This window comes from Emydura macquarii, unplaced genomic scaffold (assembly GCF_026122565.2).
Source record: "Emydura macquarii macquarii isolate MOO-44397 ecotype Brisbane River unplaced genomic scaffold, CSIRO-AGI_Emac_v2 contig_318, whole genome shotgun sequence".
Lineage (NCBI taxonomy): Eukaryota > Metazoa > Chordata > Testudines > Chelidae > Emydura > Emydura macquarii.
Genome location: NW_027130455.1, coordinates 2,890,752 through 2,914,894, shown reverse-complemented (window position 1 = coordinate 2,914,894; position 24,143 = coordinate 2,890,752). Strand labels below are relative to the sequence as shown.

The 24,143-nt window shown below is 43.3% G+C and overlaps 1 protein-coding gene across 3 annotated transcripts; it reads left to right on the top strand.

The window, feature by feature from the left end:
* Window positions 1-925: 925 nt before the first annotated feature.
* On the top strand, window positions 926-14,407 carry LOC137166147 (inhibitor of apoptosis protein-like). Of its 3 annotated transcripts, XM_067567793.1 has the most exons (10): window positions 927-1,137; window positions 1,827-1,952; window positions 2,955-3,928; window positions 4,038-4,137; window positions 5,142-5,220; window positions 6,119-6,167; window positions 7,353-7,595; window positions 11,509-11,763; window positions 11,968-12,009; window positions 13,607-14,407. In XM_067567793.1, exons 3-10 carry the CDS (start codon window positions 3,058-3,060, stop codon window positions 13,798-13,800), a joined length of 1,833 nt encoding a protein of 610 aa, XP_067423894.1. In that variant the 5' UTR covers window positions 927-1,137; window positions 1,827-1,952; window positions 2,955-3,057; the 3' UTR covers window positions 13,801-14,407. The 3 variants fall into 3 exon arrangements, with proteins under 3 accessions (XP_067423885.1, XP_067423894.1, XP_067423877.1); XM_067567784.1 differs by having other exon boundaries at window positions 926-1,062; window positions 1,827-3,928; XM_067567776.1 differs by having other exon boundaries at window positions 1,827-3,928.
* The last annotated feature ends 9,736 nt before the right edge of the window (window positions 14,408-24,143 follow it).

Genomic DNA, 24,143 nt, shown 5'->3' with positions numbered 1-24,143 from the left:
GAGATTAAAGTAGGCATCTTACTTCCACTGACATGAACAGGAGTTTTGATCAGAAGGTCTGATTCTGCTCAACTTTCCCCTCCCTCCCTTGCTGAGAAAGGAAAGCAACTTTTCATTCAGAAACCATGGGGGCCCTTAAGAACTGTTATAGGGTCAGCCCTCTGAACATTCCTCAGAAAAGCCGTAGCCACAGGATTCCTGACCATTTTGATCCCAAGGCCCCAAACTCTACATTAAAGGGGAAAACAAGTCTAGCTGTTCCTACTGCACCAAACAACGCAAATCCCCATTTACATGCATCAGCATCACATAAACCTGGATCTTCTTAGCTGGATCCTGCCATTAGTTTGGCCCCACCCCAAACTACACTGCCAAAACAGAATGGGGGGGGGGGAGGAGGGAGAGTGTCTGCGCCTACTTGACCACTGTGGGATTTGAGGCTGAAAATGGCAAAGATCCAGGTTTTGTCAGAGCCTGAACACTGGGGTGAGGGGCGGGGCATGGAGTGTTTTGGGGCAGCTGCAACGAGTTTGCGCTTTCCCTCCTCCAGCCCGGCCCGGCGGGAGGGCAGACCGCTTCCAGGGGCTGGCTCCAGGCTGTGCGGGGCTGTGCTCCAGTGGGTTTGGGAGGCAGCTGTAATGAGTTTTGCTCGTTCTCGTCTCATGCCGTAGACCTGGGGGAGGGGCAGGATGCAGGGGTCCGCTCCAGGCCGTGGGGGGGGGGGAGGAGGGGAAGAGCCATGGGCCGCGCTACCCAGGGGGGCTCAGGGGCCGCGCTCTGCCTCCAGCCAGGCCGGCTGACGAGCGCGCTCGCTCTGTCACTCACGTCACGCCGCCCAGCAGGCGCATGCGCAGTCCGCTGCGGCCGGGCGCCTGCCCGGACTTTCCCCGGCGCCGGCGGAGACGCAGTTTGACAGGCGAGGGGCGGGGAGTTCCCGCGAGGCGGGGAGGGGCGCGGCGTCCTCTCCGACCGACCCTCGTCAGCCGCTGTATATAGCGTGGGACACCGGGCGGCAGCCCGAATTTTGCGCGCGGCCCGGCTCGGCCTAGCCCAGCCCAGCCCGTGAGTATTACGGCGCGGATCTCGCGCAAGGCAGGCGGAGGGAGACCTGGACTGTGCGGCGCGTGCTGGGCCGCGGTGAGTGGCTCGAGCCCCCTCCGAGAGGCTGTGGGGGGGGGTCGGTCGGTTAGTGGGGGAGGGGGCACGTGCCGCGGCGGGCGCTGAATGCGTATGTACGAAGATACGTAGCACGCCGTGCGTGAGAGACTCCCTCGGGCTCGGTGGGAAGAAGCCGGCCGTTGTGCGTTAGGGTAGGGGGGGCGAAGGGCAGCAGCTGGGGGCGCGGGCCCGCGGGCGAGGACGCGCAGGCGTCCGGCTGGAGGCGCGTGACGCAGGTAGTACGTGTGCAGGCTCCGCGGGCGGCGGGGGGTTTCTGCAGAGGGTGTCGGCTGGGGGCGGGGGCGGGGGTCGGCTGGCCTGGCCTGGCCTGCTGCGCGCTGTTACCTGGGCCTGTGCGGCGCTGGGAGGGGCGCTTAATGCGGCGGACAGGCCTGAGTTGAGGACCCCAAAAGGCTGTTTTTTTTACATTGGGTTTGACTTCTGTATTGGAGTGTGGTGTGGTGTGGTGTGGTGGGGGTCGAGCCTGTGGGCTGCTTCGGGGTCATGTCCCCTGCAGCCATGAGGGCGGGGGACGGTTATTTTAAAAATGAAAGCTGAGATGCTTCTGTAACTGCTTGTCTCCAAGAGCAAATATCCTGAGACACAACAAATGTACCTGATCTCTCTTGTTTTGAGGGGAAAACAAACTTTTTTTTTTTCTCTTCCAGGTTTTGGCAGCACAAAGGAATTGGATGTTTCAGACTATAGACATTTACAATTTCTTCGTGTGAACAACAAATCTCAATATGGAGGAGTAAGACCCTTAAAAGGGACTTCAGTCTGAAACCTAGGAGGTAGTTTTGTGCACAAATAAAGAAACTAAAGTTAACAAAATATATTTCTATATTGATGAATATAGGTTCTGTTTGCTTTATGAACATGGCCTGTAGAGCTCTTTTAGTTAATCTGTGTAAGATACTAGGCTATTCTAACACAAAGCCGTATATTTGTATTAAATGCTATAAGTGTATAATTGTACCCAAACAACCTGGCTAAATTTATAATGCACAGTGCTATCTGTGTTGAGTGTCGTAGAAGAAAACACAGTGGGGCTGTTCCAAGCCAGTTGGTATTTGTGACAAGTTGGTCATGTCACTAGTAAAGGCAAGAATCATTCTTGCCAGAGCAATAGCTCTGCTATATGTGAGGCAGTTGAGTATAACCTTCAGTTTTGTTTATAGTGTCTTGCATATCTTTGGGTGAAGACTGCTAAAACAAAGGGGTTTTTGTTTTGACAGCCTTATGATATACAAATGCACTTTTAGAAGCTTTGGTGGTGGTCTGTTTGTGCCTGTAGAAATGTCTAAGGTTAGAATTTCAATATATCTGAGACACTCTTATCAAACCAAAATCTTTATGGATGTATGAAAGCTACATTTTTATTGGCGATATAGGATGAAATAATTAAAACACTTAAATTGGAGAATATTAAGATGCAGTTTCTTCAATTTTTACTCACTTTAGTTTGTTTATTGGGGTAGATTTTGATTACTCTTATAGATTTTTCTGTACCTCTTCCATCTGACCTTCATTTGCACAAAACTGCCATCATCTGATTGCTTGTGAGATGAGAAGTACAGTAAACTAAGGAAAATGTGATGTACTGTGAAAGGAAAGTCCAATTAACATTCTTTCTGTGCCCGAGAGTGTTGAGGTTGTATAACTTCTCCATTGAAAGTAATTGTGCAGATTAAAATAAAAGCAGGACTTCCCAGGCGTATCACATCTGTTTATGAATCATAACTAATTCCTTTCACATGTATTCAGTTTTACAAACCAAAATGTTTCACTTTCAGGTCTTTACTCTTTTATATGCCCTGGGAATTATTCAAAATCACCTCCATGCACAAAACTACCTCCCAGAGAAAGACTTGTCCCATTCTTCCATAATATTTCATTATGAACATAGTGGAAAGCAACTCGTTCCTGGCTAATTTGATGAATAACAGCTCTGTGTGTGAACTGAAGTATGACTTGTCGTGTGAACTCTACAGAATGTCCACGTTTTCTACTTTCCCTCTCAATGTGCCGGTGTCTGAAAGGAGTCTTGCCCGGGCTGGGTTTTATTACACTGGTATGAAAGATAAAGTTAAATGTTTTAGTTGTGGCTTGATGTTGGATAACTGGAAACCAGGTGACAGTGCTATGGAAAAACATAAACAGCTCTATCCAAGCTGCAGCTTTATTCAGAATTTGCTTTCAGTTAGCAATCTTGGCTCATCCTCTTATTCAGCCTTTTCACCTCCAGCCACAATGAACAGTCTTTCACCAACTATGCATTCCATAACACTTACTCCAAGCTTAGAACAAATTGGTTATTTCAGTGCTACTTTCTCCAGTTTTCCTCAAGACCCTGTAACTAGAGCAGTTGACGACCTGTCACACCTGAGACCTACTCTTTATAATCCTGCAATGAGCACAGAAGATGTTAGACTACGTACTTTTCAGATGTGGCCCCTGACGTTTCTGTCACCAACAGATCTAGCAAAAGCTGGATTTTACTACACTGGACCAGCAGACAAAGTTGCTTGCTTCACCTGTGGGGGGCAACTAAGTAACTGGGAACCAAAGGATAATGCTATGTCAGAGCATCGAAGACACTTTCCTAATTGCACTTTTGTGGAAAATCAAACTAGAGACCAACCAATTTTCAACGTTTCTAATCTGAGCATGCAAACCCATATGGCTCGTGTTAAAACGTTCGTAAACTGGCCATCAAGAATTCCAGTTCGACCTGAACAGCTTGCAAATGCTGGGTTTTATTACGTAGGTAAGAAAAATTAACTCATCTAATGACTTAGTTTGTATTTGTTTCTGAACTTGCTAAGCAATAGGTTTTCTGAACATTTGTTGAATATTTTGTAAACTTTCTTTTAAAGGTCGTAATGATGATGTCAAATGTTTTTGCTGTGATGGTGGATTAAGGTGTTGGGAATCTGGAGATGATCCGTGGATTGAGCATGCTAAATGGTTTCCAAGGTAAATCTCTGTAAGTGGAAGACTTAGGCCAATACAGAGCACTTCCATGCCTTTCCCCTGTAATTTTTATCTTTAAAATTTTGGTCAGTGGGAGCAGATTTAGGCCACTGCTGAGTGCTTTTGAAATTGTCACTGTATAAGAGTTTTTTGTGTTCCAGGTGGAAAGAATTGAGGGAGAACATCGCATTTTACTATTCAGCAGTAGAGAATACATCCTAATGGGGAAGTAATGACGCTAATAACTATGGGGTAGATTTTCAAAGGCGCGTATGTCAGTATAAGACGCGTAACTGCTATTCATACGTTTGAAAATCTTCCCATATGTTAATGATTTTGAAATAGTTTTCATGAAATTGAGAACAGTTCTGGAAAAATAGTTCTTCAAATTGGATGGTTTTGTATGCTAATCTTTGATAGTTAATAGCTGATGCTAAACTATGAAGTTTCAACTCCAGCTTTTGCTTAGCTCCATGTTCATCTCCTCCCCATTAATTTTATCAGTGGATTATTTATCTTGAATGAAGTTTAAATTGATTTACTAATGCAAAGTTTAGACAGTTTTAAAACCATTATTTAAATTAGTGTAATTGTAAGTGTCTCTTTATTTAAACTAGTTTGAAGACACTTAGTGATTGGGGGCAGGGAAGCGTTGGCTGAGTTTAAAAGCTGTTGTGGTTGTACACCTAAAAGGTATCCATTACTGAAAACGTTGGTATTGATGAAATCACATTTATATCTGATATATACTGAAATTAAGCCACATTTAGGTCATGCTCAGCAAAATATCTTCATTCAGTAAGGATAATTAAGTGTGTGCCAAAGTTCCGTTGAAGTCACTGGGACTTAAGCATGTGATTTAACTTTTAAGTATGTGTGTAAGTGCTTCCCTGAATTGGGGCCTAACTGAGCGCAGTATTGTAGGCTTCTTATTCTGTATGGCTCTTAACTGGTTTTGTATATGGGAAACAAACGTAACTTGACAAACATTTATGTTAATATTTTAGATGTGAGTATCTACTGCGAATAAAAGGGCGAGAGTTTGTCAATCAAATTCAGGGAAGATTCCCTCATCTTCTTGAACAGGTAAACTAGAATTCTTAGGTAACTTTCTGGTTGCTACTATCAGCATTAGATAGTGGTGCATAACTTTTTTACTTCCCCACTTTCCAAGTACTGCTGTAATTAGTTTCTGACAGGTGTAAGTTTTAAGTTTGACAGCTCATGAAACAATAGCTTTACAGGGAAAATGAGCTGAATCAGTTGTAATTGATCTTCAGAACTGACTCTTTGTACAGCTTCCATGAGCAGTTCTGTATTTTGAGAATTGAAAATAAGTCTGGTATCATTGGGACTTGTGCCATTTGAAGAGCAGCATAGCCATTTACAGTCAGACCTTGTGCCTCTTGATGTGAGGCAATGAGAGCACTACACTTTGGGTATGAGGAGGTGAAATTCTGATTACACAAGGCTAGTGACTAATTTAGATAAGTGCTACAGAAACCAGTTCTGGATGCCTCACTTATGGGACTTTTTTTTTTTTTTTTTAATTTAAACTAAGCTGTTTGTAACAAGCTAAACAAAAGGCATGGTGAATAACTTCATTTAGAAGAGAAAAGCTTGTGTTGGTAGAAACCACCTGGATTTATCCCAATACACGTCCTCAGTAGGAATTGTAAGACTAACATAATTGTATTTACAAATACTTAGGCTACTTGAATTAATATTCTTAATTTCATTGGGGGGGGAAGAAGGGGCTGTGCATGTATGCAAGCACACAGACAGCACCTATCGTGGGGTCCTGGCCCATGATTAGGGTTCTTAAATGCCACAGTAACTTTATTATTTATACTAAGTTCTTGCTTTAGTAAATCACCTAATAAACAAATATTTTGTGGAAAAGAAAGCATTGGAATCATCAGAGTGGTATGCAAAAAGAAATGGATGGAGGCTTTGATTTTAATGCTGTTCCTTTGCATTCTAGCTCTTGTCAACATCAAATACTCCTATGGATGAAAGTGCTGATCCATCAGGTATGTACATTTTAGTTAATATCTTTCAAGCTATATAGTATTAAGACTTCCAACGAGCATACAAATTTAATGTAAATATAAATAGAACCTTTAGTATAGATGCTTTCCACAATTAGCTTCTAAGCAATTCATAGCATTTTAGAAATCCCAATGCTGTGGCTGCTTCCCAGCAAATCAAAGCTTTTTTTCTTTAACAATTGTATAGTGTACTTAAAATGTCAGTGAGGTGTCTGTGAAATTTTATACTACAATATTCCCTTGAAGTTTGTTGCAAAAGGAATTTCTCATCCCTTCATTTCCCTCAATATTAGGGATTTGTATGCATCCTGGCTATAGTTTCTGAAGATTTTCTCTGTTTGCATGTTCTCTAATTGGACTTACAGTGTTATCCTTGGTTACCCTGGGTTACTCTAGCAGAAGCCAGGGTATAGACCACCTTGGTATCAGATCTCCTAGGATGCTGTGATTACATAAGGCACCTACAACGCTACCCTGCAGGAGGTCTGCAGCTAGGCCATCTACAAAAGTGGGTAGCAATAGCCAGGGAGCGGGAATGGCCAGGCTAGCCTGGAGACGTAATGATGAATTGCAGCCCTCCAGACAGCTTCCTCTGGGGCTGTAAAGCTGCCCTTCCTCAGTGGAATCCCAAATATGATGACAATGCTGTGACTTCTCTGGGATTGAATTCTCCATAGTGGCAGTGGCCCCTTCTGGTGCAGTAGGATGAGTCAGATTTCCAAGTGTTGTGCTCAGTAAGATAACTGCCAGGAAAAGGGTGACAATAGTATAATTGTAACCATTCCATTAACACTGTTGGGGACTCAAGAACTTGATATGCCATATGAAAGGGAGGTATTTTCATGACTAGATTAAAAATGAAAAAACAGTAAAAAGTTACTGAAGTTACTCCACAATGGAGTGACATCTGTGTTTTCCCTGCTTTTGCTGGTTTAAACTGGATCTTTGTTGTTGTTACAAAGCTTTTGTTTAAATCCAGTCTAATTAATGAAATTGTAAACAGGAGTTCTAAATTGAAAGTACTTTGATTTTTTTTTTAAAAAGTTAGGCCCATTTCATGAACTAATTTCACTTTTTTTATGCTAGATCTCATTTATATACTGAAGATGCTAAAAATACCTGAAATAAGTTTTCAAATAATCAAAGTCTCTTTTCCTCTTGGAATAGTTATTCATTTTGAACCTGGAGAAGGCCGTTCAGAAGATGCAATCATGATGAACACTCCAGTGGTTAAAGCGGCCTTGGAGATGGGATTTAGTAGAAGACTGATAAAGCAAATAGTTCAGAGTAAAATCTTAGCCACTGGGGAAAATTACAAGACAGTTAATGATCTCGTGTGTGATCTGCTTACTGCTGAAGATGAAAAGAGGGAAGAGGAGAAGGAGACACAACCTGAAGAAGTGGCATCAGGTATGCATGGGTCACTAGTAATAACCTCTTCTTTGTTTCATTGTAATATTTGCTTTTTGGTCTAATTTTATAACGGGGGACACTTATATTCATGAGATTTGATTAAATATAATCTTTTAAAAAACATTAAGGATTGACACTATCATCTGTATATTAGTATGGAATTTAGGCTCAATTCGGCAATTATTTGCACAGTGGTGCACCCCTGACTTCATTGGGGCTCCACAATGTCCATAAATCCACCTGCACAATACCTTTTGCAGCATCAAGGCCATGTTTTTGTCTATATGCCTAAGTGTGTTAGGCCAATCATATGACCTGAAGAACGGTGTCTCCTCGCTATAGAAATGATTATAAATGTAACGTAAGTTTGCTGAAGTTGTTGCTGGTCAGCTCTGTTACTTCTGTGACTTCTCAGCATTAATAAAAACATGGAGATTAGATATTTAATTTTTTAATTGGCATTCCTTGAAGTTAGATATTTTTAAGTCAGCAGGGCCTGAAAAAACATTCACCATAAGATGCATAAGGAATTAGCTAAGCAATCTCAGAACTATTGGTTATTATCTTCAAGAAGTCATGGAGGACAGTTGAGGTCCCGGAGGACCCATCTTTAAAAAGGGAAGCAAGGGACCAGTCAGCCTAACTTCAGTACTCATAGACTCACAGACTTTAAAGTCAGAAGGGACCATTATGATCATCTAGTCTGACCTTTTGTACCACGCAGGCCAAACCTCACCCACTCACTCCAGTAACTCAGTCATGGTTTAAGGGTCTATTACAGAAGTCCTCAAGTCATGGCTTAAAGACTTTAAGGTACAAAGAACCCACCAGCAAGTGACCCATGTTGTAGAGGAAAGATACTGGAACAAATGATTACAAAATGATTGTTTAAACACCTAGAGCAGGGGTGTCAAACTGACTTCCTGTGCTGGGTCAGATTTTAATTAAATGTGATTCAGGTGAGCCATACCCTCATCTTACCCTACAGTGATAACTTGTAGCATCTAATCCACTGCCAAGAAATCTCGTGGCATTTTACCCTTTGGTGGCAGCCTACAGGGCCCAGACCAAAAAGGATAATGGGCCGTATCTGGCCGCCTGCGGGCTGGACCCAAAAGGTTCATGGGCCATATGTTTTGACACCCCTGACCTAATAGGGTGATAAGTAACAGCCAACATGGTTTTGTGAAGAACAAATCATGCTAAACCAACCTAATTTTCTTCTTTGATAGGGTTACTGGCCTAGTGGATGGCAGGGAAGAAGTGGGTATGGTAGATCTTGGGTTTTTGTTTTTTGGTTTAGTAAGGTTTTGATACAGGGCCACATGAGATTCTCATAAATAATCTAGGGAGATGTGGTCTAGGTGAAATGACTGTAAGATGGGTACACAACTGGCTGAAAGACTATACTCAAGTAGTTATCAAGGTTCACTATCAAACTGAGAGGGCATATCTAGTGGGGTCCCACTGGGTCAATATTTTCATCAATGACTTGAATAATGGCACTAAATTGGGAAGGGTTGCAAGCACTTGAAGGATGAGATTAGAATTCAAAATGACCTTAAATTGGAAAACAGATCAAAAATAAACAAAATGGAAATTCAAGTGATGAGTGCAACTACTACACTTAGGAAGAAAAATCAGATACATAATTACAAAATGGGGCTAGGTGGGAAAATGGCTAGGAGAGAAAAACCTCAGAAAAATCTCAGGGGGTTATAGTGGACCACAAACTGAATGAATCAACAATGTGATACAGTTGTGAAAAAGGCTAATAAAATTCTAGGGTTTTTTAATAGGAGTTGAATATGTAAAACATGGGCGGTTTATGTTTGGGGAGGCTAGTGCCCTTGTCCCCGCCCCTTCTCCTGTCACAGCTCCACCCTGGGATCAGGCCGTGGGCAGCCGCCTGAGCACCAGCCAGACCGGCCAGGTGACCACCCATCACCCAGTGCTGGAGCGCACCAGTGGCGGGTGGCCCGAGTGCCCCTGGAGTCTGCGCCCCGGTGCTGCCCTGCCCCAATCCACTGGAGCGCCGCCGGCCCATGTCACGCCACAGCGTTGGCCTGCCCCCAGGCTGGCCCTGGCGGGTCTGCCTCAGCCCCCCGGAGTGCTGCCAGCCCAAGCGCTTCCAGCCACCAGAGCGCTGCTGGCCCGTGCTGGCCTGCCTGAGCATCCCTCCTCTTCTCCTCCTCCTCTCCCCCTCCCCCCCCCCGCCCGCCCAGCTTGTGGCCCACTGGCCAGTGTGCCCCCAGCTGCCAGCCTGAGCACCCCCAGCCCCTGAAGCACTGCCATCATGCACCATGCCTGAGAGCTGACCCACCCCGGCCCCAGGCTGGCCAGTGTGCCCACAGCCCCCAGAGCACCACAAGCTTGTGACGTGCCACAGCACCGATCCACCCCGCCCCTAGGAGTGGCTGCTGGAGTGGTTGCCAGCCCGCGCTGCTTCAGTGGAGAGACCTGGGCCAGGCTGGCTAAGACCGCCTGCTGCTGCCAAGTCCATGTGACATGGCAGGAGGGAGTAGAGTGTGGGCGGGGCTAAGCCTGGGACTTAGCCTTCACTGACCTTATGTACTGGGTGCCCATGATGGGAGGTAATTATTCTGCTCTACTTAGCACTGGTGAGGCCTCAGCTGGTGTGATGTCCAGTTTTCAGCACTACACTTCAAGGAAGATATGGACAAATTGGAGGGAGTCCAGAAGAGAGCAATGAAAATCATAAGTTCTTGAAAACCTGATCAGTGAGGAAAGGTTTAAAAAAGAAAAAACAAAAAAATCCCCACAAACTGGTCATGTTTTCTCAAAGCTAAACAAGACTGGAGTGGCAGGGCATGGTGGCAGGGGGACAGGTACTGATGAAATATGGTAAGCGCTGTCTATAAAGAGGACAGAAACCAGTTACCAGTGTCCACTGAAGGTAGGGGAAGACAATAAAGGGCTTAATCTGCAGTAAGGGGGATCTAGGTTAGATGTTAGGAAAAACTTTAACTATAAGACTAGTTAAGTAGTGGAACAGATTAAGAGAGGTTGTGGAATCCCCATCACTGGACTCTTTTAAAGCATAGGTTAGACAGACATGTTAGGTTGGTCTAGAATGATAATTGGTCTTTCCTCGGTGCAGGGTGATGGACTAGCTGACCTCTCAAGATCTCTTCCTGCTCTACACTTCTGATTCTGGAATTTTTTTTCCTGTTTCAAAACCTCACTGTTACACAGTTTGGTTTTGAAACTCTTGAAAAACCATTAGGAGCCATGAAATAATAAAAATATAATTTCTGTAACATAGCCTATTGAAGTGCCACATGTCATCCTGGCTCACTGTATGCCGAAAGCTGAGATGTCACAACATGGTGCATTCCTATCAATTAAACCACAGTGGAAGCTGGTCAGCCACAATCTAGAGAATATAAAACACAGTTTCACAATGTGTTTTGTACTGAGTGTTCTGTACTATTTGGGTCTTCCCCACACATAACCCTGTCCTTATACTTTTTTGAAAAAACGTTTAGTCCACCCAGATTTAATGGTACTTTTGACTGGTAGTCATTTAAAATATTTTCTTCTTGATGGGCTAGTGATATTGTCACATGTAGGACTTTGGGTCTGTGCATTCCATTTTTGCACTGAATATACCTTTCACTGGTGTGAGTTGGGGAATATGTATAAGGTGGCCTTGTCCCTTTGAAGGAGAAGGGGGATTTAGTCTGTAAAACTTCACAATCCTCAAACTACTTGACTATCTCTCATGTGGTATGTGAAGTCTGTAGTAATTATTTGAGTATTACTGGGATGGAGTGGGAAGTGAAATGAGGAATCCAAGTATCTCTTACAATTTGATAGGACACATCAGTTGTTGGTAACGGGGCAATTTAAAATCTTGTAACTTACAAATTTTCCCCTTGAATTTAAGATGACCTGTCCTTAATCCGGAAGAATCGAATGGCTTTGTTTCAGCATTTGACATGTGTGCTTCCTATCCTGGAGAGTCTACTATCGGCCAAAGTGATAACTGAACTTGAACGTGATGTTATTAAACAAAAAACCCAAACATCTTTGCAAGCAAGAGAACTGATTGATATGATTTTAGTGAAAGGAAATGCAGCTGCCAACATATTCCGAAACTGCCTGCGAGAGTGTGATGCTGTATTGTACAAAGATCTATTTGGTGAGTTCGGCAGACAGATCTACTTTATAAAAAAAAAAAAAAAAAAGGAGGAAAAAAAAAAGAGAAAAATCAGTTTATCAAAGTCTGACTAGCTTTATTTTCTTGGTCATACAGTCTGAGGCTATAGTAGTAAAGCGGTAGTTAAAAATTCTACTAGAATATAGATCATTCCAATGACTCAAATGTTCCTTTTTGTTATTTTAGTTGAAAAAAATGTGAAGTATGTCCCCACAGAAGACACTTCAGGTAAATTTTCAGTTATTCATTTGGGTGGTCTGGTCACTGAGAGTCTCAAACAAAACTTTCTCTTTCTGACACTGTCACATTCTAGGGTGCGAAAAGCTGTGTCACCACGTGCTCTGTGATGTTGGGTGCTTCTCAGTGTTTTGCTGTTGTAGCTCCCAACTTGGGCTGTTCACAAACAGCCAACCAGCATGCAAGCTACTCCCTGAGTGTCTCTGTATAGCTATAGCCCTGGTTCAGCAGCTATCAGCAAAACTCTAGTCACACTCTGGCTTCCACCAGCCTTGGTTACTACTTGCAGGGTGACCCTACCACACTTCCAATCCTGAATTTTCTCCAAATGCGTGTGGTGTGCAGTGCCGTCCAGTCATTTCCTGGATAGTTGAGCTAAAGGTCCATTGCCCCTGCAAAGGGTCAATATTCAACAGTTTGCAACTTTAACTGCAGTACCAAATAACTGGATTAGTTTAGATTAAAGAATAAAATAAGTTTATTTTAACTACAAAGATTTGAAGTGAGTATAAGGCATTAAGTCAAATTGTTACAAGAGAAATAAAGATAACTAGCTTTCTAGTAGCTAAACCCAAGCTAGACTTGGTTAAAAGTAAAATCCTTACCACATGTTCCCACCAACATGGCTGACCAAATTCTCAGGTCAGGATCTCCCCCTCAGAGTCAAAGGGCTGGTTCCTTTGGGTATGTCTAGATTCACGGCGTCCTGGTCAGCGCTGCAGGATCGATTTTGAGCGGGTCTTCACTTCCGCTCAAATCAATCAGGAAGTTGACTGCGTTAATCCCGCCCCGCCCCCTGCCCCCACCCACACACCCGTGCAAAAAGAGTAATGCTGTGTTGACTGGAGGGCATTTCTAGTCGGCGCAGTGTAGCGGGGATGGTACGGTAATCAGAAGTTAGGAAGTCAAATTTCGCTGGCAGTGTAGACCAAGCCTTAGTCTTAGGAAAAAGAGAGCTTGATGTTTTTGCCCCTCACTTCTATAATTCAGTCACTCTTTGAAATCCATTTTCTTGAGGGTTATCCCTAGATAAAATTCATTCCAGCTCTGAAGATAGAGACATGGTGTCTCCTGTTGAGAGATTCCATGTTTGCTGAAATGCAGATTGATCTGGTCCTGCACCCCTTTGTAGTCAGAGAATGGCCACTTGACAGGTGACTGACAATCAACTCTGACCTCCGGTGAGAGGCATCAGCTTATCCTTTGTCTTTGGAAAAACTGGTTTACCCTCTCCCCAGACTTGTCTGACAAATACATTTTAGTCATAATTTGTATAACTTTTAATATGCATTTCATACATATATTGCACAAGAATATTAATGATCAGTGTGGTTAGTTTTTAACTGGTACTTCACAAGGCATATTTTAGTAAAAAATTGACATCCTACACATTATTGTAATATGGGGGTGCTTCCTTTTCTGTCTCTCCAGCCATCATCTGTATGTACTGATTTATAGACTGGAAATACTGGGTGGCAATCATTGAATTTTATAGCTTTCCCACCTCTAATCACAATGCCCCAGAGTTCTGGCATGTGAAGATCTCCATTATATAGTCTTAAGTGGAATTTATTTTATTTTTTCTTAGGGTTACCCATGGAGGAACAACTGAGGAGATTACAGGAGGAAAGAACCTGTAAAGTTTGCATGGACAAAGAAGTTTCTATTGTATTTATTCCATGTGGTCATTTAGTGGTGTGCAAAGAGTGTGCACCTTCCCTTAGAAAATGCCCGATTTGTAGGGGCACAATAAAGGGTACAGTTCGTACATTTCTTTCATGAGGAGAGAAACCTGCAAGAGCGCTGCTAGAATGCACAGGAATAGGAGTGAGCCTCAAGACTATTCCAGTGACATGTTAAGAATGGAAAACAGTTGTAAACAAGATAACAAATGACTTGCCTAACGTGGCTTATTGGGTAATAGTGAACTGTTGTAAGCATGAGTATGCTAGGCCCCATGCTGCCAAAAATCATTTTTGAAACCTGTGTAAGTATGTATAAAAAATGATGACAAAATAAGATGTATAATTGTTTTTGGTGAAGTAACTTTTTCAGAAAGTTTTAGTAAATGAGGAAGAGATCTTATAAACATGCCTTTTATCCTAATTTGAAAAATAAATGTTTTACTAGTGAAGTAGTGTTTTAATACATTTAATGTTAAAACAATCTCAAGTGACTGAATTAAAGCACTTTCATGAGACTTGCATAGAAATGTCACTTGGATGATACTACAGTCCTACATGTATCATATACTGTTCCGGTTGTATCGAGACTTAAAATATATAAACTACAAAATGACCTTATAAAACTCTGACTTACTGTTAATGTGGATGTGTGTGTGTAATTAATATTTAATTATATGAAAACAGCATTAAACATTTTAAGTAAACTTTTAGAAATTACAACGTTTTTATTTAATACAAGTTATTCCCAAAGTTAGCTTAAATTTTTGTATAGGTTGCAGTGACAATGGAAGTGTTTGTTAGCTGTATTCATATGTAATGTGTGTTCTTCTGATATTCTCTTAGCACAGCCTTTTTTAATAACGTTTTTCCTGGTAAAATCTGCTTTAGTTTCCTAATTATTCAAAGTAGATAGGGTGGCTTTGACTACTGTATTAGACAAATAATGCAGGTATTACACATGCTCATATAATATTGGACCGTGGAATTTAAGCAGAAGGGGAATATTGATAAATGTAATGTGACTAATGCTGCTCCTGGCAAACAAAAGGAATGTCAGTTCAACATCACCCCTTCTGTTCGTCTCTCCCTCATGAAGAAAAAAATGCCCCTAACAGAGGAGCAGCCACCAGTATTCCACTGCTGTGTGGGTCTTGGAGAGGAATCCAGGTTCTGGTTTCAGACTTGTACTCATGACCTTAGAGACCAGGTAGCTGGACTGTAGTGGTAATAGCTGTTTAAGATTTAGAAGTTACTTAATCTTGTTTACATGGGAAACTACACACTGATTCTTATGTGGTATCTCCATCACTGGAGGTTTTCAACCATGGTAGCCAGTTCTTTTAATATGCCCAGGATACATCATCCATCCAGTATGTTTTCTGATTTTCCAGTAGGTGTTTTGCCATCAGCTTCCCCTTCCAATGACTGTAAATGTGCATCACTCAGCTGAACCTCTTAAGATATGATTTGCAAGGCACATGGTTTTAATCAGAGCCAGCATTTGCTGAATTCTGATAATCTCCAATACTTTTTTCATTGGTTATGTGATCTGTCCATTATATTTACAGAATTCATCAGTCACACCATAATTAGAAGGATTGTAGTTTAGAATCATAGAATATTAGAGTTGGAAGGGACCTCAGGAGGTCATCTAGTCCAACCCCCTGCTCAAAGCAGGACTAACCTCAGCTATATCATCCCAACCAGGGCTTTGTCAAGCCTCAGCTTAAAAACCTCTAAGGATGGAGATTCCACCACCTCCCTAGGTAACCCATTCCAATGCTTCACCACCCTCCTAGTAAAAAACTTTTTCCTAATGTCCAACCTAGACCTCCCGCCCTGCAACTTGAGACCGTTGCTCCTTGTTCTGTCATCTGCCACCACCGAGAACAGCCTAGCCCCATCCTCCCTGGAACCCCCTTTCAGGTAGTTAAAAGCCGCTATCAAATCCCCCCTCACTCTTCTCTTTTGCAGACTAAACAAGCCCAGTTCCCTCAGCCTCTCCTCATAAGTCCTGTGCTCCAGCCCCTAATCATTTTGGTTGCCCTCTGCTGCACTCTCTCCAAATTGTCCACATCTTTTTTGTAGTGGGGGGCCCAAAACTGGACACAATACTCTAAATGCGGCCTCACCAATGCCGAATAGAGGGGAATAATCACTTCCCGTGACCTGCTGGCAATGCCCCTCCTAATGCAGCCCAATATGCCATTAGCCTTCTTGACAACCAGGGCACACTGCTGACTCATATCCAGCTTTTTATCCACCGTTACCCCCAGGTCCTTTTCTGCAGAGCTGCTGCCCAGCTCGTCGGTCCCCAGTCTATAGCTGTGCATGGGATTCTTCCTTCCTAAGTGGAGGACTCTGCACTTGTCCTTGTTGAACCTCATTAGATTTCTTTTGGCCCAATCCTCCAGTTTGTTTAGGTCACTCTGTATCCTATCCCTACCCTCCAGGGTATCTACCACTCCCCCCAGCTTAGTGTCGTCCGCAAACTTGCTGAGGGTGCAATCTACCCCATCCTCCAGATCTTTATTTCCAGTTTGAATGTCCAGGTTTCACAGCTGTAATTTAACACAGACCAAATGCAAGTTTTTAAGAGTTGGAATTTAGTCTTCAAAGTAGTGTCCCTTCTCATCAGATATCTATTCTTCTAGAATGTTTTTTGTTCTTGCTATTCTGGTGCTGTTATTATCTGGCCTTCCATCTTCAGTAATGATGCTTCCCAAGTAGCAGTTTCTCACTTGCTGTATGGCTTGTAATTCACTGGAATCTTCCATATTTTTCCAGGATCCTTGCATACCTCCATAATTTCTTTTGTCTTGTCCACATTCAACTCTAAACCGTATTCTTTGTTATATTTTTATATAATCTCCACAACTTCATTAGACCTTCTGAATCAGTCAACAGCACTCTATCTCCATAATGAATGTTGTTCAGATTTTTCCATTCAACTTGTTTCTATAATTTAATCACACTTGCTATAAATGTTGAAGAAATTCAGTGTCGTACAACTTGTCTCACTCCTCTTGATCCCTATTAGGTTTTCATTTTCCATTATAATCTCCTTATTCCAGTATAATTCTTTTATTACTCGGAGTTCATATCCATCAATCCCTACAGATTCTCATATGTTGAACACTTTAATAGTGGTAGGTCCTGAAATGCTTTTGGGGAGTAAATAACAGTGTGGTGTGTTTCCCCATTTCAGATGATGGTTTTTCAACATGAGCTCCAAGTTCTTTATGGTGTTTGTGCCCTTTCCACGTTTAAAGCCATATTCTTCGATATTTCCTTATCAGTCTTTTCTTACTTTTGCAAGTTGTTCTAGACCAAATATATCTTGGGGCATGCACTACTGTCCTCATTTGTTCTGTAGTCATTGTCCATAGCATTGTTCTATTGTGGGATTTGGATACACAGTGAGGTTGTAAAGTCTTCCGGCAGTTCTCCTGTTTCAAACATTTCTTCATTATCTTCTGAGTAGGCTTTCAAGCCTTCATTGCCTGTTTGTTTTTTTTGTTTAACAATTCAGTTGGTATTCCATCACAGCTTTTCCATTTGGAAGACTTTATTGATGCCATGACTGCTTCATACATTATTCATAGGTTTATTAGATTAACCTCTAGTTGAGGTTTTTTGGCCTATCACCACAATTTAGTTCCTAGATATAGTCTTGCTAGCTCATATTCTTATCTTTAGGGTCTGTTAAAATATTATCCATTATTTATCCTCATGGTCATATTGGTCATCTTTCTTTTGTAATTGAAGGCTGTTAGCTTTTGATGCATCTCACTGTGATTATATTGGTTAAAATGTTGGACGCTTCAGAGCTTGGGCTAAAGTCTGAGTTTCTTACCATTGGATGCCGCAAAAGTTGATCTCCCTTAACCAGTTGGCTGCTGGATAACTTGATAATGGGCAGTCTAGATCCATTTTTTTCTAATTATCTATTAAGTGAGCTTACAAGAAAGTACCTTTTATACATGATATCTGTACGGCACCTTTTTCAATATCTAAATAAAAGGGCCAGCTCAAGAACTCTGACAGCAGCGGTCTCTTTCAGTGTCACTTCCTTAGCATCTTTTCCCTTTTTTTTCCCTCAGGATTTTTCTTAGGCGCCAAGCTAATGCAGCAGCCACTTCTTTAAATCGTGATGACTAAGGAAGCTCCTTTGAACACTGTTGCCCTTAAACAATAAATACGCTTATTGCGTGTGGAATAAATTGCTCCGACTTTCTTGTGTATAGCACTTATCTTGCTGTCTTAATTGGAGAAATAATAAATGGGCTGAACGAGATCTGGGTAGAGGATATACAGAACCTTCCACTAGGGGGCTGTTCAGGGGCCAGCCCAGAGGCTGGGCAAGTTGACTAGAATCTGTCTGACTTTAATGGGTGCTGTAGTATTAATGGTAAATCTGAAGCAGGGCATACGTTTTGTACAGCATCACACAGTCCTTAACAAACAACTTCCATGCACCGTAGACATCAGTAAATCGTACATTGTACACATCTAAAATGCCAGTTCATCTAGATCCCATCTATATATGAAGTGGGTCTTGGAATCAACTATGAATTAGTATAGATCACTCCGCTGTTGCTGAACTAGACTATAGTACAGTTTTGTTGCCTAATGCAGAAAGAGCCAGACACTACTGCAGCCAAAACTGTTTACCTGAGCTAGGCTGAGATTTATAACCTGACTTTGACCACTTTCATCATCACTAGATGAACTGGCATTGAACTAAGTTTAGCAGCCATCTATTACCCATCACTTAATCTCAGTTTGGCTACCACTGAAATTAAGCGATGGGTAATATATGGCTGTTAACTTAGTTCAATGCCAGGGGGAGGGACAACGCTTACCAATACAGCCTGGCTACATCTTTCTTTGTCCTACTCTATCAATTGATCCTCTGTGGATAGAATCTTAGCTGATTTTAATTTCCCAAAATCCATTTGGTAACTGTGGGGGGGAGAAGAGACCCTCTTTTTTGGCATGTTAGAGATACTGATTTAGAGCTGCCAGCTTGACTTGAAAGCTACCTCAGCGTTGTTTTTCTTATAACAGTGTAAGAATATTCATTCAAGTAAAAGCAATGTTTGTGTTCCTGCATCCATTTTTTTTCCCACAGCCCCCCCACTGTTGCTGGTAAAAGTTTAATATAATTAGACACTATGCTGCCACCTAGGGCCAAGTTTTTAAAATATTCCTTAAACATTTTTTTGTTATGCAGCTGAGATAGTTGATCTGTTACTAAGGCTGAGAAATTTTATTTGTTATATAAACCAGACTTTGTTCTTCTGTTCCTTTAATTTCTTTCCTCCAACTTTTCAATAAAAATTCTTTGATTCAAATCTGGCACATGGCCTTATTTGGGCAAAACTATTTTTCTACATCCCATTGCTTTAATCAGTTCAGAAATTCTTCTAATGCCCTTTTGCCCTTTAACTACAAAATGACTTTGAGAGACTTCAGACAACTTGTAGAAGAACTTGGCCAGAAGTAGTTCACAGGACTAGACATGAGACATTCAGAAGTATAGTAATTTATTCAATACCCAATTAGCAAATTAGAATCTAGGCCTGCTCTGCATTGGCCATGGATTTCAGCAGCAGTCGACGGGAGATGCACAAGCTACTGTATGTAGCTTGCACATCTCCCGTCAACTTCCTAACATCTACTTACCACGGCGTCTCCACTGTGCTGCGCCAACGGGAAATGCCCTCCCGGTGATGCAGTGCTATGCTTCTTGCCCACGTGGCTTTATAGAGTTGAATTCCAGGTTCAATTGAGCGAGTCTTCACTGCCACTCAATCAAACCTGCAAAATCAATCCTGCACTGCTAGTGGTGCTGCTGGCAGTGTAGACATAGCCTAGGATTCTTTCATGGATCACTAGGACCTCCGGTGAGCATTTAGAGAGTTTTCAGGAGTGCAGCTGAGTTCAGTTGCCTTACCTACAGTGTTCCAAATTGCTCCCCAATACTGATTTTTATTCTGAGCATGGCCTGCAGCAAGGGGCTGTCGTGTCTGTGGATCAGAGAAATTCTCTAGCGGTTGTGCATGTTCTTTTGGTCTCATGGTTTCAACATCTTTCAGACATTAAAATTGCAGGATACATGCAGAATTTAGAAATTGTAGGAAGATGCAAATGCTCTAAGAGGTTGGGAGCATACTCAGGCTCTGAAATCCATCCCCATCCTATGTTAGCCGGAATCTGTGAGCCTGGGCTGGGAGGTTCACTCTTGCTCACTCCAAAATACTATGTGTACGTACCCTAAAGGGCTTAAGTTTGACAGAGGAGGTACTAGGTGAAATTCTTTGGCTTGTGTTATGCAGGAGGTGAGACTAGATCATAATGGTTCCTGCTGGTCTTTGAATCAAGTGCAGCCTGACATGGTAATCAAGGGTTTGTCTAGACCACAGTTTGTGGCAAGCTGGGATGTAAATGTACCATGTACTAACCAGCTGTGCACTATGTTTCTGTGTGGACCCTGCTGCTGCACACTGAAAGTGCCCCAGTGTGCCTGGATCTACTCTCATTTCAAAGCAGCATAGATCAAAGCACACTAGGGAATTCTTAATGCCTCCTGCCAGGCTCCACACAGGATCTTAGTATGCATCATATTTGTGCAGAGTTGATTTACACCACAGCTTGCTGTGAACTAAGGGGTGTGTGCGTGTGAAGACTGGCTGCTGACTTGGTCATATGGCTGTGAGAAGCAGTCAAACAGCACTTAGGCAAAGAGACTCCTCAAGGTGACACTATTGGTAAACAAAGTGGTGTAAAATGAAACCAAAAGATGGGTGGCTGAACCGACGTTTAGTGTGAAGGTTAAAGAGAGTGAGGCTTGCGTTCCCTCTGTATAAGGAGAAACCAGCAATTTCTGATATTTTTATAAACCAATTCACTTGTTCATATTTCATGCCATAGGCAGTGCCTTGTTTGAAAGTTATCAGAGTCCGCTTTGAAAATGTTTTTAAGAGCTGTCTCTTGGCAAAGCTTCAGTTGCTGATACAATAATAGAAAAGAACAGTTCCTTCTAAAAAATGAACTTTCTTTGACCCTTTGTACAAGAGTTTCGCAGCAGACCGTGGTAAACAAAGAAAAGGAATATAAACACTGACTTCCTCTGTAACTGCTGACCAAGAGATTTAAGGAGTTTGTAAAATGTCAGCATTTCAAACCCACTGCCCTTGTAGTGATAGGAGAAGTAGGGGAGGAGGGGGGGCTGTTGAGAAATTTTAAAATGATTTTAAACAGCAGTAGTTAAACCTGATGATCTAATTCATCTTCAGATGAAGTCAGAGTCAAGATTTTGAACTGCTATAAATCATAGTTTCATGGACTTCAATGGAGCACTGCTGCGTTGTCAACTGAGGATCTGGCCTAGACAATCCCCAAACCACCAGGCTTTTCTGATGGTATTTTGGGATGTTCAATGCCCAGCGATGCTATATGGCTGCGGAACAGCTTCGCCTCCTGATGAAACATTGAAACACATTTACACTGCAATGTATTGGGAAGTTGCACCACAGTTGTTTTGTGGTTTCCTATAGATGTCTTGAACCTGCTCTCTCCCCCTCCTCATTCCCCTTGTGAGTTTTGAACAAAGAAGCCGTTGGCTTAGAACTTTCCATGTTGCTTTCCATGCAGAACCACTAGCCCTGTACGCATAGGCCTGAGACCAGGGACAGTGATAAGAGACCCTTCTGACCAGCTGAATCCAAGAGCCATGTGTGGAAGCCTCAAGAACTCAATTAGCTTGATTTTAAAATATCTTTTTCAAAGATCTCACTGCATCAATCATGATAATTGTCCAACTCCTTCATAGCACTAGCATCACACTCTGCTGGAAGCACCAGTTCCTTCCTTTGCTTCCCAATTGTTTTTCTTTTGAGGTAGCAAAAGGGGGGCATGGGTTGGAAAGTGGAAGCAGCTGTTCTTCCAGTGCTTGCTCATGTCAGTTCCAAGTATGTATGTGTATGCTGCATGCACAGTCGCCAGAAGATTTTTTCCCCAGTGGTATCCATAGGATTGGCTCTGGTACCCCCTGGTGTTGTGCTCTCATGGTACCATATATAGGGTCCTGTCAACCCCTACCCCAACCTCTTCAGTTCCTTCTTACTACGTGTGCTGGTCTCTGGAACATTACTCTTTTGCTCAGCAAGCTCTTCCCCAGTGGACTTTTTTATATGTACCTATAAATAGTTAAGATTTAGTGTTAGTAGTGGTAATTCATAGATTAGTGTAGTTAGGATCCCGCTTATCAGGGTCTTATGCCTCGGCTCCAGAGGGAAGCCTCAAGCTCCTGGCTTTAAGCCATGCACGGCCTGTAAGAAACCTATGCCAAGAAATTAGCTGTATTCAACCTGTCTCAGCTCCCTGGGAGAGAAATAGAGAGACCTCTGCAGTGGTTTCTGTCCCAGAACCAAAAAGGAAGGAAGCCAGAGACTTAAATTTATCCTAATGGAGGAAGTTGTTTGATCCCCAGAGCAAAATCCAGCAGAGTCAAGACCCAGCACTTCAGCTTCGGTGCGGAATGCAGTGGTGTCAGAGATACGGTGCCGAGGAAGGAATCTATGCATAGAGACACTTGGCACTGGCATGCATCACCGGCCCCCAGGGACGCTTCACATGGAGAGACGTGGAACCGCTCTCAATCCCTGGTCCTGCATAAAAAGCAAAAGAAGACAGACGGAATGCTTGCCAAGACCGAAAACATCTGTGCATAAACGTTTGAGCAGAGTGCGACCCACATCGGGCCACTCCAGTCCCTGATCCTCGGGCGTGGTAATGTTAACTCTGGCCCTGCTGAGGGGGGTCCATCAAGTCCGGTGCCCTTGGACTCCCCACCCAGGGAAAGCTGTGAGGAGAAGTTGCAGCTCCCCTCCAGGCCAGAGATCATTGAGGTGGTGAGAGAGCTTATTGAGTGCATGGCACCGACACCCCCCTCCTCGGCGGGCTCGAGACCAGGACCTGAGACCACCAGTTTCAAAAAAGCTTTGATGTTGTCTAGGGGCAAACCATCCATGATGCCGCGGTCGTTCTCTCTGTGGCACCACTGCCTGGCACCGCCCCGCCCTGGTCACCTAGAAGCAAACAGTACACCTCTGACTCCGTGGAGTCGTACATGTCAAAGAGGAGGCAGCACCATTCGGGCAGATGGCACCAGAGGGTTGAAGCAGCACAGCTCCTCTCCATGCCTTGGCCTCCCCAATTGCTGATGCCAGCCCAATGGCCATTCTGGACCTCGTGGGCATTCCACCAGGCACAAGGGTCGCACTCCGTATGGTCACTCTCACTTGTTTCCGAGAGCAGAACCTTACCAACTCATACAGCTGGGAAAATACTGCGTGGCACTGGATGCAGCACTGAACCTGGTCCTGAACCCAGCATTGGGCCTGGCATCGAGTAGGACCTCGACTCTGGTACCGAGGACAAGGAACCGGTACCACGGGATTCCATGGGTGCCCAAAAGCAAGAACAGGGCACAGTGCCCATCAGAGCTACTTCTTTGTTCCTGGAAAAAGCAGTGGCAGGAGCAGTGGCTGCATCTACTGTGGACAACAGCAGGGCTCACCAGGAGCTGTTGCGCAGGGTGACACAGAACATGGGGCTCCAAAAAGAGGTCTCAGATAGCAGAGACCCCATGGTTGACATTTTAGCCCTGATGGGTTCCTCCAGAGTCGCTTTGCCATTAATAAAGACCATATGCGACACTATGAGGTCACTATGGCAAACTTCAGCATCTTTGCCTCCCATGGCGAAGAGGGTGGAGAGAAATTATTTTGTGGCCTCCAAGGACCATGAGTTCCTTTACATTCATCCTCCACCAGGATTGCTTGTAGGGGTGGCGGCTAATGAGTGTGAGAGGCAGGGCTGAAGGCCAAAGACACTAAGAAGTTGGACCTTTTTAGTAGAAAGGTGTACTTTCCCGGGGGGCTCCAATGTCGCATTGCAAACCAGCAAGTGATCCTAAGCAGATATGCTTTTAACTCTTGGGGGTCCATATCCAAGTTTGCAGAGTCAATACCACCGGAGGCCAAGCCAGAATTCATAGCCCTAGTAGGTGAGGGTAGGTAAGGTTGTGGCAAAGGCCTCACTCCAGGCAGCACTTGATGTGGTAAACGCGGCAGCTCATACCATGTCATCTGGCATAGCTATGTGAAGAAGTTCCTGGCTACAAGCTTCAGGCCTCCTTCATGAGGTCCAGCAAACTATTCAAGACCTCCCCTTTGAGGGACCAGCTCTGTTCTCTGAACAGACAGATTCCAAACTTCACAGCCTTAAGGACTCTTGGGCTACCTTGAAGTCCCTGGCCCTTCACACTCCAGCACCTCAAAAGAGGCACTTCAAACTTCAGCCCCTGCCTCAGTTTTATTAAAATCAGCCTAGGCAGGACTAAAATTGAAAGAGGGGCAGGAATTACAGGAG

Excerpts from the sequence above, each read along its gene's own strand:
- LOC137166147 (XM_067567784.1), top strand. The coding sequence starts at position 3,058 with ATGAACATAGTGGAAAGCAACTCGTTCCTGGCTAATTTGATGAATAAC. Across the intron at positions 3,929-4,037 it reads TGCTGGGTTTTATTACGTAG|GTCGTAATGATGATGTCAAA; the intron begins GTAAGAAAAATT and ends TTTCTTTTAAAG. Across the intron at positions 7,596-11,508 it reads ACCTGAAGAAGTGGCATCAG|ATGACCTGTCCTTAATCCGG; the intron begins GTATGCATGGGT and ends CTTGAATTTAAG.